Here is a 15960-nt window from a genome sequence, read left to right on the forward strand (position 1 = left end):
ACATGTGGGCCCGATTTAGACTTGACTTTATTTGTATGTGATAAATAACTTTATATTATGCCAGAAAACGGTTAAAAAGTGTGAAAAATTACCCAAAACAAAACTTGCTTCCTATTCGCTGAGGCCACACCCCCTTGTATGACGCAATGCCGTCTGTGTCTACACATGGCTAGATTATTCGTAAGTATTCCTCAATTATAATATCTTGTTTAAGCGGCTCATTACATCCATCTGTGACTGGATTAGGGCTGGGTACCGTTAAGCGGTATCTACTTGGTACCGACCGAAAAGCTCCGGTAGGGGGCGGTATCGGAAAACGTTTTTTTTCTGTGCTAATTTTCGGTACTTTTTCTCTCCAAACGTCAATAAATGATCCGCAGTGAGTCTAAAAAAGCCTGAACTCATTAGCAACTTACTCACACTTCAGTCATTATCAGAGATGGCAGAGCCGCGGTCTGAACCAGGACTAAACCAGGACTAAACCAGGACTTACAGTAAACTGGTTAAAAACCAGGACTAAACCTGGACTGAATAAGAAACTAGACTCTTAGACAAAGAGAAAAGCAGTGACAACGAGAAACACATGGGCTTTACCTTTAGCTTTACCTTTAGCTTTAGCTCCAGAGCCTGAAGTTACTGCTGTTGTTTAAACTCCAGCTGCACCGGAGCGTTTGGGATCAAAGATTGTCTCTGGAAAAGGTGAGCGCTCACTCTGCATTAGCCATGTGTCAGTGACAGAGTGAGCGCTCTCACTATGTAACAGATCTGTGACGTGTGAGGAGCTTTCACTGTCGAACAGCTCAGTGAGTTTAGAAAAGTTTCTCTTCAGTAAACGGTCCTGATGTGGATCTGGTCTGTCTCTGCAGCTCAGGAGGTAATAATGTCCGAACTCTCTTTTTATCACGGCTTTAGTGGGAATTCTGCTCAAAACATGAAGTTCCAGGTGACGCTGCTGCGCCTGTTTTCTGATGTGCCGTGTTTGGACTTCCTCCTGAACCAGACTTTTCCTATGCACATTATTTTAACTTAATTAAAATAACACAGGTATCGAAAAAAGTACCGTTAAGGCACCGGTACCGAAAAGCAGGTATCGTTGAAATAGTGGTATCGGAAAAAAACAAACTTTTATGATCCAAGCCCCGGTGCATGTGAAGTTTGGGGAAGCATCGCCGCTCCAAAGCACCTTTTTAGTCTCGGTGAAGAAAGTGAAACCAGTGCGCTTTGGTTAGAGCTGTCCATGAACGCCGCGGTCCGAGCTGAAATTGAGCGCAGCGGCGTTTGTATTTCCATTTCTGCCTGATTTACAACCAGTCAAAATGATGGATGGCCTTCAGAATGTTCTGTCTAAGGCAAAAAAAATGGCCAGAAAAATCGCAACACGATGTATATACTTCTAATCCAAAGCCCAAGTCCCATTTTTAAAAGCAGCACCAAAGACAAATTAGGTGATCAATCTATCATGTGCTTTTTATGTAACAAAAAGTCAAATGCGCATAACGAATGTGAAAAGCAGGCTCATTATTTCCGAAGTTCCAAAGGCGCTGACCATAATGAGAGCTCGCATTGATTATGTGTGTCCATGAGAGTTGAGGGATTGAGTGAAGCTCTCAGCAGGTCGGACGTCTCTAAATCATGGCCCCGGTCTGTGTGTGTCGCTGATTACTCCGCAGTCAAGGTTGAGCCTCCCACACTGTCTCCAATGTGCTATAAATATTCATATGGCAAAGCCCACACAGAGCGTTGGACTAATAGCCTGTTTTAAAGATGTCTTCCCCCAGGTGTGTGAAAAAAAAAAAAAAAAAACTTCAAGAGACAAAAATGAAGCTCACAAAAATGGGGCACACTCGGATCAGTCAGCGCTTGTTTTTTTCATCTTCTGTCAAGGAAGTCATGCCTGCCATTTTTGTGAAGCTAGAGGACTAATTGGAGGGTGTGTGATATTTGTTAAAGGTCAGTAATAGGAAGTAATGGGATAAAGTGTCTTGTCTTGAGCATAGTTTTTCGTTAAAGGGGTCTTTATCTTTATGGCATTAGTGATGAAAGTTGCTATTCACTTCAGTAGACTTTCTTCAATGACCAGCTTGTTGCAGCTCCCCGACTCGCAACTATTTCTACCAATTCAAAAGACAGCATGGGAGAAGCAAAGTGCTTTTTTATTCCATGACCAGTAACTTAAGCTAACTTGGAGCTCTGTGGAGGCTCGTAGCCGGTCCCACCTTTTTGCCCTTTTAAAGAACAGGCTTCGTAGGAGGAGACCTTGGATCTATTATTAAGGAGATGGAGCAGCCATGTTAATATCACAGACCGCTCGGGATCACTACGATGAATGGGGCTGAATGGAAAACTGGATATCTCTTGTATATTATACTTATGATGTGAACACGAAGTAGGAAATGAACTGTTATGATAAACATTGAGACTATATTAAATGAAAACCGGAGAGAAGTTGTCATGAATCAAGAGAGAGGAGAGACATTTTGCACAGGTTGTACAAAGATGCTCTGTCAGTCCAGAGCCAGGACATGGTATTTATACAAACAGACTGTATACGATCATACGATCAGAGTAGACCAATGGTGTAACCAATGATGTATTGGTCAAAGTAGTCTTAACATTGTTGAGATGCAAAGATGAAATGCACGGATACAGCAGAAACATAAGGCATCATGGACAAGGGCATCTCTATAGATTAGATGACTGGGTATCTAAAGAACAAATTAACTTATCTAGAACAAATGAGGTAATGCTCACTGAATATAGGTCACTGTATGTAATGGTCAAATGTCCAATTGTCCATAAAGCACATGTGACATGATGAGAGGAATAAACAGTTAATGGTTCAGATTAAAGCATTTTTATGCAAAAGGTGTTGGTGGAAGCTCATTGCTGTCTTCTCATCTTTTAAAGTATAAATGCAGTATTAATTTGAAATGCAATTCTTAAAGGCACTATGCCTGACAACATTAATTTTGTCATCCTTTATATATTGTATATTGTAAACTCCTCCTAATGTTTCAGGCGAGTTTTCAAGCATGTTTGTGTAATTGTCCCTGAAAAGTCATCCTGCAAGTTGTGAAAATTAAAGTGCCGATAAACCCGTCTCTGTGAAGAATTAGGATGCTTTATGTAAGGAAAGTTATGAATGAGTTTGGACTCAACTAACATTTGAATATAGTGACTTCCAACATTTGTAGCCACTATAAATCAACTTTATTTTGTTGAGAAAAACATATAAACAAATAAATAAATACATACATATGTACATACATACAGTACATTACTTTTTTTTTCTAATTTTTGATGTAGATGTTGCTCTGCAACTTGGGTAGGCATAATAAGCCACGGTTTCAGCCTTCACCCTACACCTTTTCAGAGAAGATAAAATAGCCTTTATTGATCTCACAATGGAAATTTACTTGTCACATACAGCTCTTAGAAACACTCAGGGTTTGCAAATAGGCAGAAAATGTGAGAAAATAACAAGGAGGTTACCCTCCTTGTTTGCAGTGAATCTGCTGTACATACATTTTGTTCTATGTTTTGTAACCGAATAAACCTTCATTCTGTCATTAATCAACAATGAATGAACTGGACATCTTCATTGTCTAATAAAAAAAAATCTGGTATAGGGCCTTTAAACTTTAAAGCTGCCAAGCACATACAAGCAAACATTATGCCCACTTCCAGTTCCGACTACTGTGGGTGCATCATCAAACATCATTGACGTTATCGACCTAAAGATAATCATTAGGTCGCAGTACTTTGGTGTTTTGGCTTCGCAGTTGCCTCTCTGAAAACCAACCAACCATATTATGTCAATGGGAAACGAGGGAAACTGCTCTGGAACTTTACCTTTATCTACGTCTTTATCTTCTCGTCAACATTTCTTCATTAAATTTCTGCTTCACTGAAATAAAATTATTATTATCCACAAGTCCAATTCCCCAAAAACATTAAAACCTGTCATATGCAAGACGTTTCTTAATTCATCAGATATTGTAATTGCTGCAAACACAGCCACTAACTTCTCTTTGCGTCGGCACACAGAGCTCTGCAAGGGAGAAGCTCTGATCAGCTTTTATCAGGTGACATTTATGCTGCGCGGCCTGAACAAACTTTTGAAGCACCGCGAGCCTAAATCTTGCTCGCCCGCCGTCGTCAGAATGCAAGGCTGGCTCTGGCCGCTTGTTCCTCTCCCTTTAATCTCTATTTGAACACTGAAAGGTGCGTGGTGTTGAAACTGAGCGCGCGCCGGTGGGATCGTGAGCAAGTGGTAATGTTACAGATTATGCCCTCCACGCGGGTCCTAGGGTTAATGAAACTTCTGATGAGAAACGCAATTTGCCTCTGTCTATTATCTCCAACACCTCCTCACACTCTGCAAAAAGCACTGCAAAAAAATAGGACCTAACCTTGCTAATTTAGCCGCCAAAATTAGCTTGTTTTTTTATATTTTGCCTGAAGCCAAGGTTTTGTCGTAGCAGTTCTTGCCAGGTTTTTTCATAGCGTAGGCAGCTGAAATTTAGACCCAACTTAAACACTATTTCATGCATTTTTAAGGCAAATTTAGTTTTTAAAATCTTTATCACAGCCTTAAACCCTATTTGCACGGGATTTATTTGTCGATAGAATAATTTTAACCCTTTTGCATTTAAAATAACTTATATTTGAGCAGCATCAGCTTCGTGGTTGTATAAGCTACGCAGCGGCGGAGTGATCTGCTAGAAAATAGTCCCTCAAAATGCGATCATTCACGTGATGTGTGAGCGCTCACTCTGCCACTAATAATTTACCAAAACTGTACCAACAATGTCTCCTACAGAGTGAGCGCTCACTTTTCTATAAACATTCTTGGATATTCCCCTCTCTGCAGCTCCTTGTAAAGTTGTAAAGTTTATAACTGGTCGTAAAACCCAGAGCTAAACTAAACCAGTTATAAACCAGAGTAAGTCCTGGTTTAGACCACTAGTGTCAAACAGGAAGAGCACAACTTCTGTAATGTAATGCTTTACAGCCTGATTTAAATTTATAAAACAGCTTAAAAAAAAAAGAGAAAAAAGGAAAAAAAGGAAGCGCTTCCAGGTCAGAATCAAAGTGGATTAACTTTTATAACCAACGCGAGTCCCCAATGTGATGGAGAGGCCAGGACAGAGGTGGTGAGTCAAAACCCGTGTTAGCTTGAGTGTTAGCTTGTGTGTTAGCCATTTATGAAGGGTTAGTGCTAGATCGTATGCTCCGGAGGGACAGTCTGCTGTGATTTTGTATAGATCTATGAGTTGGTTTGTCTAAAAATACAAATAATCCTAATCCTAACCCTATTCCTTAAAGTTAATCCCTTAACTCCCACCTGAACCGAGCACATTTTCTCCAGTTTGGCTTTACCCCAGTCCAAAAGCTTCTGGAAAAAAGGTGTGAAAATAGCAACAAAACTGAGACGAAAACAATGATGGAAATGTGACGAAAAATGGATGAAAAAGTGGCAAAATGTCACAAAAATGTCACAAGAAATTGACATTAAATTGACGAAAAAATGACAAAAATGTGACAAAAAATGGACGAAAAAATGACAAAAATGTGACAAAAAAATTGACGAAAAAATGACAAAAATGTGACAAAAAAATCACAAAAAAATGATTTAAAAAAATGACAAAAATGTGATAAAAAATGCGACAAAAATGTGACAAAATGTGACAAAAAAAAATTACAAAAATGTCATAAAAAATGACAAAAAAGTTACAAAAATGAGTGGAACACCCAACAAAAAAATGTTGGAAAAAAAATCTGACTTGAGGAAAAAGATCCTCTCGGTTCAGGCGGGAGGTTAACCATTTCCCTGGCCCTAACCTTAATTTGTGTCATCTCACGTTTTCGCGACTGTCCCTCCGGAGCATACGATCTAGCACTAACCTTTATGAAGCTGTATTGCAGATGTGAACTCCTTATAACTGCATTGTGAAGTAACGTCACTTATTGCTGTGATATTTATATTTATTTTGCTTTATTTTACTCGGAGAGAGGGGCGGAGTTTCAAGTTTCAAGTTTAATGGTTTTGTAAAGCCCAATATCACAACAGAAGTGGCCTCACAGCTGCACCAAACATTAAGGCAAGAAAACAGAGCAATAAATATGACAATCAAAAGTTCAGGTAAATATAATGGCAAATATAATGTCCAATAGGAGGTAGCGACGAGCGGCGTGGGCGTCCCCCGTCCTTAGACTCTCCAGCACGGCGAGGAAAAACTCAAAACCCGGCAGGAGAAAAGAGAAACCTTGGGGAGAACCACAGAAGGAGAGATCCACTCCCATGGACGGACAGGCTATAGAGACCCAGGGCCGAAGGATCCCTCAGCAGACGGGCCAAGATCACAGACTGTCCAGTCCTCAGATTCCAGAATGCAGGGTTCCTCCGTTCACCCAGGTTCCTCCGTTCGATCTAGACGGGAGTTAACTGAATCGAAGCGTCTTGTCTTCCGGGAAAAATGCAAAATATCCCCAGAAAATACTTCAACTCCTCACAAAAATAGTTCTCCATAGCGGCAGAGGTACGATATATCATATAAATGCCTATACTTTACTTTGGGATGGCTAAAATAGCATGATACAGATCCTTTAATCTACTACACCAGCCCAGCACAGTGCATCCAACTGCAATACTCCAACAATTTCCCACCCCAGCCACTCCTGCCTTTTTCATAAGCTCCAGCAGCAGCACAAACATCAACGCTAAACTCTATTCCCCCAAGTCGCATTCCCTTTTAAACACACACTGTCAAACCACCAGCCTGAGCTTTCTTATGATTTCCAGCTTTCCCCAGATTTCACTCCTCTGCAGCAAAGAGCGCCTAACAGGGGGCTAAACAAGTGGCAGGTAAAGCCAGGTTCGCAGATGACAGCGCTTCACGAGGAAGAGAGGAGGCGACGTAAACTCACGCGGGTGATTGACGCTTGACAACTATTTGCGGCGCGTCGGATCCTCAAAGACAGAGGCTGCTGTCACCTACTGTCCGCCGTGTGCAGAACAATATCCATCACGGTGACAGCACTCGAGAGGGAACGGTGGATGTGGCGGAACAAAAGGGCTTAATTACAAGTCTGTTTAGTACTGTGGGGAGAGAGAAACCTGACCTGTACAGTGTGTCTGGGAAGGAGAAGATCAATGTTATATTTGACAAGAGCTCTTCACAGCTCATGAAACTTGGTGACGCAACATTTCATCCCCTTAGAATTAGGGACGACCCGATCCGCTCTTTTGAGCTTCTGAACCGATGTTTTGCCACAGCTCTATCTGAACTAAAGTGCGTAACCACGAGAGCGAGAGTTTCTGGCTCCTCTGCAGTGTTAATTTCGTCGACTAAAATATTTAGTCTTAATTTTTTTTTCATCACTGTTTTTTTAATTAATTTTCCAATGTAGCAAAAACAATGACAAATAACATGAGTCAAATACAAAATAATAAAAATAAATAAAACAAAATAAAATAAGTCACACTCAACCTGAAATCATACATATTTTATCATTTTTTAAGAAAGTCAATTAAAGGCGTCCATACTTCCTCAAACTCTTGTGCTTTACCCTTTGTTATGTACGTTAGCCGTTCCAATGTGATTGATGTTGTCATCTCTCTCAACCAAGACTGCGCAGATGATAATTCAGTGTCTTTCCAGGACAAAGCAATCATCCTCCTGGCCTGCAGGAGGCCGAAGTTGATCAGAGTCTTACGCTTAGTGTTGACCGTGAAATTATATATATTCCCAAAATGCAGAGTTTTGGTGTACATGGTATTTGAAATTTTACAATACTGCTTAAAGTGTAGACAACCATCTTCCAGAAAGCCACCAATTTGGGACATTCCCATACACAATGTATTAAAGTGCCTTTCTCGGTTAAACATTTCACACACGTATCTGGAATGTCCGGAGAAAATTTGTTAAAGGGGGGTATTATGCAAAATGGACTTTTTCAAGCTTTACATCATGTTATTAAGTCATTCCCTCATTAAAAACATGCCTGAAGTGTTGCCTTAGCACATTCACGTATTTTCGAGTAATCTGTAGAAACTCTGATGGCGGCCATTTTAGGGATAAAACGCCTGATTCCTTCAGGAAACGCCCTCGACCTCCAGGATACGCCTCCGACCTTTCGTCACCAGCCGAGTAACCAACCACTGCTCCTCAGCAGAACCCCCTCCCCGCAGTGTCTAGCCCTAAGATGTAAACAGAGTCATCATGGAGGATTAGCTTCATGTGTTGTGAACCGGAGTTGTTCTGAAACTTTTACAAAGACACACATCAGTGTTTCTGTTACCGAAACACCCAGGATTAAAACCGGTGACAAGAACACTTATTTCAGTGTCTGGTTCTGCGCTGGGCCTTGATGATGCACAGAGCCTCCGGAGAAAGCTAATGCTAAGCTAAACCTCGAGTCATCACGTGAAAACGAGAAATATGCTCACATAAAGTCAATAAAACCACCACACACATAAAGAACCGTTTAACAATGATCACACACGGAGCCAGGCTTGTTGATTTGGAAGTTTATTGCTCACATTTCATCTACAATGGGTCATAACCGAGTGGTTTTCTCCCGGAGCTAACAAGCTAGCCGCGATAAGCTAACGGGAAAATTCACTGAATACAAGCAGCATATTATGCATTGAAAACGTCACTAAAACAGGCAACTGCTTGGAGCAGCCTTTATGACGATCACACACGGAGCCTGGCTTGTTGATTTTGTAGTTTATTGCTCACATTTCATCTACAGTGAGTCGTAGCCGAGTGGTTTTCTCCCGGAGCTAAGGCACTATTAGCCGCGACAAGCTAACAACCTTCACCTTCACAACATCCATTGAAAACAGGTAGCATATTATGCACAAATAACGTCAATAAAGCAGCAACTACTCGAAGCAGCCTTTACGATGATCACACAATGAGCCTGGCTTTACACATTTGTGGTTTATTGCAGACTTTTCATCAACAATGAGCTGTAGTCGATTATAACAAGCTAACGGGGTAACCTCGAAAAACCATTGTCCACCTGCACAGATAATGTCCGTCTTTGAATGGTATGGGCTCCTGCAGATCCTGGTGTCGTCCATGGGGGTATAGTTAGAGATCCATAGGGCATGGCAGATGCAAAGAGATAGCCTCCAAACAGCAGTTATTTTTCAGGCAAGAGCCCCTTCCAAGCGTCCGGTGTGGGAGGTTCGTCTCCAAATAATATCCTGTGTGGCCATTGTTCACAAAGTGATAAACAGTAGCTCCTTTCCAACAATAAAAATTAAAATGCACCGATCGTAGTTTCAATACTGTTGAGACAAGCGCAGTGTTGTTGTGATGCCACAGACAGCGTGTGGAGGGGGCGTGTCGGAAAGGGTCAGAGGTTCTTAAAGAGACAGGGGCCTATTTCAAGTCATTTGCTACCGCCATTTTGAAAGAGCAATTTTATACAAGGCAGTTATTCTAATTTACTGCATTTACAGACCAACAGAAGGTTTCGTCATCATTGTAGTGTGCTATAGACTGGTGCTATGTGGCTGAAAAAAGCATAATACCCCCTCTTTAAGTTTTTCAGGGGTCATGTATGTCCTCATTAGCCATTTATGCTGGAGTAACTTCATTCTTGTATTGATCGTTTGTGTTTGAGCTTTTAAACATGCTATTGACCACTCATCTTCATCAATATCCTCTCTGATATCCAAACTCCAAGCCCACATTCTATCACTGCTGGATTCTTCATCATGTGAGACAAGTGTTGCATATAATATAGAAATTTGCCGTTTCCCATTGCCATGTTTTATCATAATGTCCTCCAGACAGGACAGCGGCGGTTCCCGAAGAGCCTCACAATGTGATGATATAAAATGTTTCAGCTGTAAGTACTTAAAAAAAAATGTTTTTGGGGAATTGAATATTTCGTTTTAGTCTTAATTTTAGTCAAAGTGATATTTTTGCTGACTCAAATATGAACTAAAACTAAATTAAACGTTCCTCATGAGACTAAAGCTATGACTAAAATGTCCAGATATTTTAGTCGACTAAAAAAAGACTAAATAAAAATGAAAAGGAGAGACTAAAATCATCCAAACTTCTATTGACCGTCTGAAAGAGCCTCAGATCATGTAAATTCACTGCCAAATGAACAAGTTTGTGCTTTATTCATGTGTGAGAAGCTCCATTAAGTCGGGGAAAAATTTGACTAAATCTCGACTAAAATTAAATTACATTTTAGTCATAAGACTAAGATAAGATATTTTGTTTTGACGACTACAATACAACATAAAGGAAATGCGTCACATGTCTTTGCGAATAAGTCTCAAAAAGGCACCATAGTCGACCAAACATAGTGTACAGACTGTGTCCAGGAAATCATAACCACGCCGCCCAAGACGCACCTTCCTGTTTCGATCCAGCACGCCAAAATAAAAGCACACAGCTCGTCTCGTTGATTAGCTCAGCAGGTACTTGCAACATTACAAGAATATAATTAAATACACACATTTTAAGTGTTTGTTAATATTTAGGCAGAAAGAAAGTTGAACTAATGAATAAGATTGTGCTTTTATTTTGGTGTGCTGGGTACAGGAGTCAATTTCGAACAAAATGTCAGACAGAACCATATACAACCAAGGGGAAGATTTGAGAGAGAGAGGCTGTGAATATGAAAAGTGGCATCTTTTTGAAGTTAAAGCAGTACTATGTAACGTGTTTACCTTAATAAATCCTTTTCGTAGTCCCTGTGGGGGTAATACAAGTGTTTATGGGATGATTGGAGGGTCTTTCATCTCCCCCTGGTGTCTCTGACCAGAAAACCATGTTTGCAACTTGACTGCCACCGGACCGGAGAAAGCAATACACACTAATGGAATCACGAAGAAGAAGCTAACATGCTAACGGGCAAAGCTAACTGCGGGCTAGTGCCACTTAATTTACAGCCAAGTTTGAGTGAAAAAAAGTGTGTCGATTGTGTAATTGGATGTACAATATCCCTTCGCCTTTTCTGTCAGCGTAGTATTTACTCTCCAAGACAATTAATAAGTTAAAAAATCGTAACTTGCTACGACACCTGCAGTTGCGCTTACGGCCTCTAGGGGGAAGAGTTACTTAGTACTGCTTTAAAGTTAAAGTTAAAGTCAGAGGGATGATTTTAGGCTAGAAACAGCAGAGGTTGTAGGTTCACTTTACTTCTTACTTGATCTTGGAATATTCAGAGAACTATCGGAAATGGATTGACTGAGCAAGATTTTGACTGCGTCTGGGTCGCTCTACAATTCGAGAGACATCTACATCAGCTGTGCTAGAAGGTCACACCCCATGGCCGTCTTTGTAGATGCAACTATAGTTTTTCTCTTTCTATTTCTTCTTTTACTGCAAAACTTTTCTCCGTCATCCAACAATGACTCATCTGCCCTTTCCCAATACCGTCTCCGTGTATTGTCTACCCTTTACCGACGACGCACTATAAAAAGTAGCATTTTTACGAAGTTCATGCACGCCCCAAACCGCTGCTCGTTTATCACCTCCTCCTCCTCCTCCTCCTCTCCGGGCTGTACATTGGCGTCAAAGATAGCATGTGGCCGCTGGGTCAGTCCGGGAACAGCCTCTGATATGATAAACACTGTCTGCGGTCCTTGAGGGAGGCTGCGAGGGGTCAGCCGCAATTCCAGATCGACAGAGACCGTGTCAATCCCCGGCTCGGACATGCAAATGGTGGGGAAAAAAAAAAGAAGATTAAAACCTCAGCCTTTTACATCTTTTAGACGCGTCGCTCTCGCGGTAAAAACGCACTGTGAAGATGAATGATCAAACGACATTAACTAAAGTAACTGATTAATGATTCGACTTGTTGTTTCTGTCACTGCTTCCAACTTAACCGGGCACAAATTCAAACCTCTTCCTAAACTCAACAACAACAAACAAAATCAAAATAGAGATGTTGTAACCCCGGGTGACAAAAGCCTATTAAATATCCTTTTTATTTGTTGTCCGTCTATGTTATGTGCGCGTCATTGCGTCACATGGTCACGTGACCTAGCGCTGCTATAGATACAGACGGCATCTCTGGAATCGCCCATATATGGTCATGTTTGAAAACAGTTAAGGGGGAAAACTATTTTGAAAATGTTTTCTCTAATTATTCAAAACTTTAACAAATGCTGAAATATGAATATAGTTTCTACTAAATAATGATACAAAGGCATGGAGAGGAGAAAAGTGGTTCAACAGCCCATAAATACATGAATAACGGAGAATGCTAACTTGATACTACATGTTAGCATCGGGCTATTGCTAACGGTTAGCTAGCGCTTGCTACAACTGCCGTTTTTTCACTTCTACTTCACAATCTGCTGTGAGAAAATATCCATATGGGCCCGATTTACACTTGACTTTATTTATGTGATAAATAAGTTCATATTCCAACAGAAAATGGCTAAAAAGAGTGAAAAATTGTGTTTCTCTAAAGATTCTATTTTCCCCCTCGGCGAAGCCACGCCCCCTTCTATTAAGAGATGCCGTCTTTATCTATCTCGTCATAGAAGGGGGCGTGGCTTCGCTGAGGGGGAAAATAGAATCTTTTGGGAAACACAATTTTGAGGTGTTGAGGTGCATCATGTTGAGGTGCATCATGGGAAATGTAGTTCTAACGCGTTTAATGCAATTTACCGGCGGGGCCGCATATAATATAAATAAGTATCTCGCGGGCCGCATTTGGCCCCCGGGCCGCATGTCTGAGACGCCTGGTGTAAATAGTGTACATATTGACAGTTCTATGCACTGTGAAATGTGTGAATGGCCATTCGAATATTGTTGTTACACATGTTTGTTTATTTTTTTTACTTATCACAATATATTATTTGGTACCACTTAAACTTAATCTTGGTGTTCCATCTTCATTAATCCATTCCTAGAGCCGGATTTAGTACTTCTGATCTAGCCCAGTTTCTTTGTATTTGATACTCATCTATTAATATAATAACTTATAGGTTACAGATGGGTAAAGTTGCAACGGCAGCGTGGATTAAAGAGACATTTCAGGATTTCTGACATTGGGCCTCATTTCCTAGTAATCCAGAGTGTTGTTGATTTCTGGAGATATTTTTTTTTCAATTCATGCAGTTCCTATATTTGAGGAGTTTCGTGGTGCTAGGCTAGTGCATGAACTCTTCAAATACAAGGACTGCATGATTAAAAATATAACTATAACTATGTCCTATGTCAAAAATCCTAAAACATCCCTTTTGCTGGTCAGATGTCAGAATAATCCCATAAACTACACCAAAAGATACGGCCTGATATCAAACAAAAACATACAATTGAACTGTTTGCTTTCGTCTGCTTCTCCGTAATGCCTCTACTGTTTTTGTCAGACAGTATAACGACAATACGACTTTGTTCTATTCAACACAATGCACCCGAGGGTATCTTTGACCCAAATCAGTCCAGCAGTCGCCCTTTCTTCCGAGCGCTCCCCTCTGCCGCGGAGAACGTCTTGCTACAGGAGTTTAGGAGGAATTCTGGAGGCTTAATTTCGCCGCGCTGATCAAAGAGCGCGGCCGCTGCCTGTGCGAGCAAACGTAATTTAAAGGCAAGAATTGTTTTTAATCGGGAGAGAGAGGAAAAAAAACACTCCCCACCAACCCCCCCGACAACTTTGTACTTTCTTCCCTGCCTGAAGGGGATTTGTAAAAGCTCTGAATATAGATTTCAAATGTTGCAAGTTTGGCTCTGGGCTCGCTATAGGAAAAGTGAATTTTAATTGGATTAAGTTGTTGTTGTGAAGTAGAAAACAAACAAATGGAGGAGATATTACTTTCTAGGTCCCGGCAGAGGGTTTTGGAGGGGTTTGTATTAGCAAAAGAAGTGTAATAGTGCTGAAAGGATTGGTCACTGTTGCCGCAAAAGCTCTTGGGAAATAATGGCTGTAATGAGTTTTGGCATGGGCTACTTTGTGCCACATATTGGTGTTAATGCGTCTACTAAGAAATGCATTACTTTTTTGTCTCCTATTGTTAATGTCATTTAGCAGGAATTAGGTTCTGGTGCTGGTGTTTACCCCCCTCAGCCGGACCTGCACTTTCAAAGCATTACCAGTTAATAATAGACTCTGACAATGGGGATTATCCCATTTAGCGAATGCAATGACAGGGCCGTGTGTGTAGATGCACCGCAGACCCTCTCGTGTGTTCAGAGCACGTTTTCGACCGTGGCATTTTTATACTTTCGTGGTTAATTACCTGCCAAGATAGAGCGGTGACGACACACAGTCACACATGTCGTGGATATGGCGGGGATCGGTTGATGTTTTGGAAGCGGGGCGAGATGCAATGTTTCACTTTAACGCGGTGGATGTTTTCTGACGGTTGTTTATGAGGATTTGACATTGACATCTCCACCTGTGTGTGCAGCAGGCTGGCAACAACGAAGAATGCACAAGTCAAGAAGATTATGCAAAATGGACTTTTTCAAGCTTTCTATCATGTTTTTATGTCATTCCCTCATTAAAAACATGCCTGAAGTGTTGCCTTGGCACATTCACGTATTTTTGAGTAATCTGTAAAAACTCTGATGGCGGCCATTTTAGGGATAGCTTTGCCTGAGTCCTCCTAGGAACGCCCCCACCTCCTGGAGACGCCTCCGAGCTTTCGTCACCGGCCGAGTAACCAACCACTGCTCCTCAGCAGAACCCCCTCCCCACTGATGCCACAGACAGCGTGTGGAGGGGGCGTGTCGGAAAGGCTCAAAGGTTCTTAAAGAGACAGAGGCCTATTTCAAGACATTCACTACAGCCATTTTGAGAGAGCAATTTTATACGAGGCAGCTATTCTAATTTACTGCATTTACAGACCAACAGAAGGTTTGGTCATCATTGTAGCGATTGTGTGATTGAAAAAAACGTAATACCCCCTCTTTAAATATAGACAACCTCTGGCCCCCAAGATGATTTTGAGAAATATTATTATACAAATAAGAGATCAAATACCTGTTAAAGTAGTCTAAAAATGTGAGAAATTGTGTCAGTGTTTTAAAAATGTCCTGGCAGAACATTCCACTTGGTCATATTATATAATGTAAAACGGGGATTCTAGACCCAAAAGTGGGTCGCGGAACCATTTTCAGTGGGTCGCGAGTCTTAAGGGAACTTTTATTCAATATTTTACATCTGAAACTGCATGGAAACACTAACAGAGTTTGTTAAAATGTTTGTTATTGGGTTGTTATGATCATAATTGAAAAAAAACTTGTGTGGAAAATCCAATGTTTTATACGATATATGACAAATTACAGTTTTGTTTGGGGTGCAGATTGTCATCCTGGGGTAATGTTGGGTGTTTGTGTCTGCATACACCCCCGAAAGTGGGTAGTTGCGCCCCTGATCCCAATGAAGGCGGTTGTTTAAAGATGTATTTGTGCTTGTTCGCATTTGTATCCTGCTTTAACATGTTTTATTTCCCCTGTTAATGCCTGTTTTTATATTGCATCTTTCAGTTGATGAAGAGGCCTTGAGGAAGAAGATCACACAAGAGCTGAGTGAAGGGCTGGAAAAAGACCGGGTCAAGGCGGAACAAGAACTGCAAGAATGGTAAGGCGCGCGATGACGAATTCAAAGGATTCCTTACAGCTATAACGGTACACTATGCAAATCCACATGAGAATTTAGCCCATAGTCCATAAATATTTCTCTTTTTTTGCCTCACGTTGGCATTCAGGATTCAGCCAGTGCAGTAACTGAGTCAACAACTGAAATAAATATTGAACTTAAAGGAACAGGCCACCGTTTTTCCATACCGAGATATGTTCTTACCTGAGCTTGGACGAGTTGATGACATGTTAGCATTTTGCTTCTCCCTGCATATTCCTATGGCTCCAAACGAGGTGAAATTTGAAGCGACCAAGCTCTTCCACGGGCACAAAGACCAAACAGGCACATATCAACTCATCTAAGCTCAGGTAGGAATAAATCTCC

At 41.1% G+C, this 15960-nt stretch overlaps 1 protein-coding gene across 1 annotated transcript in view; it reads left to right on the forward strand.

The window, feature by feature from the left end:
• Positions 1 to 15960, forward strand: part of chchd3a (coiled-coil-helix-coiled-coil-helix domain containing 3a) — a 230540-nt gene that overhangs the window by 14283 nt on the left and 200297 nt on the right. The window contains exon 3 of the mRNA XM_079552199.1: positions 15477 to 15576. Coding sequence (XP_079408325.1) covers positions 15477 to 15576 — 100 coding nt within the window. The remainder of the gene's footprint in view (positions 1 to 15476; positions 15577 to 15960) is intronic.

The sequence above is a fragment of the Gobius niger genome (genome assembly GCF_951799975.1).
Source record: "Gobius niger genome assembly, chromosome: 2".
Taxonomy (NCBI): Eukaryota; Metazoa; Chordata; class Actinopteri; order Gobiiformes; family Gobiidae; genus Gobius; species Gobius niger.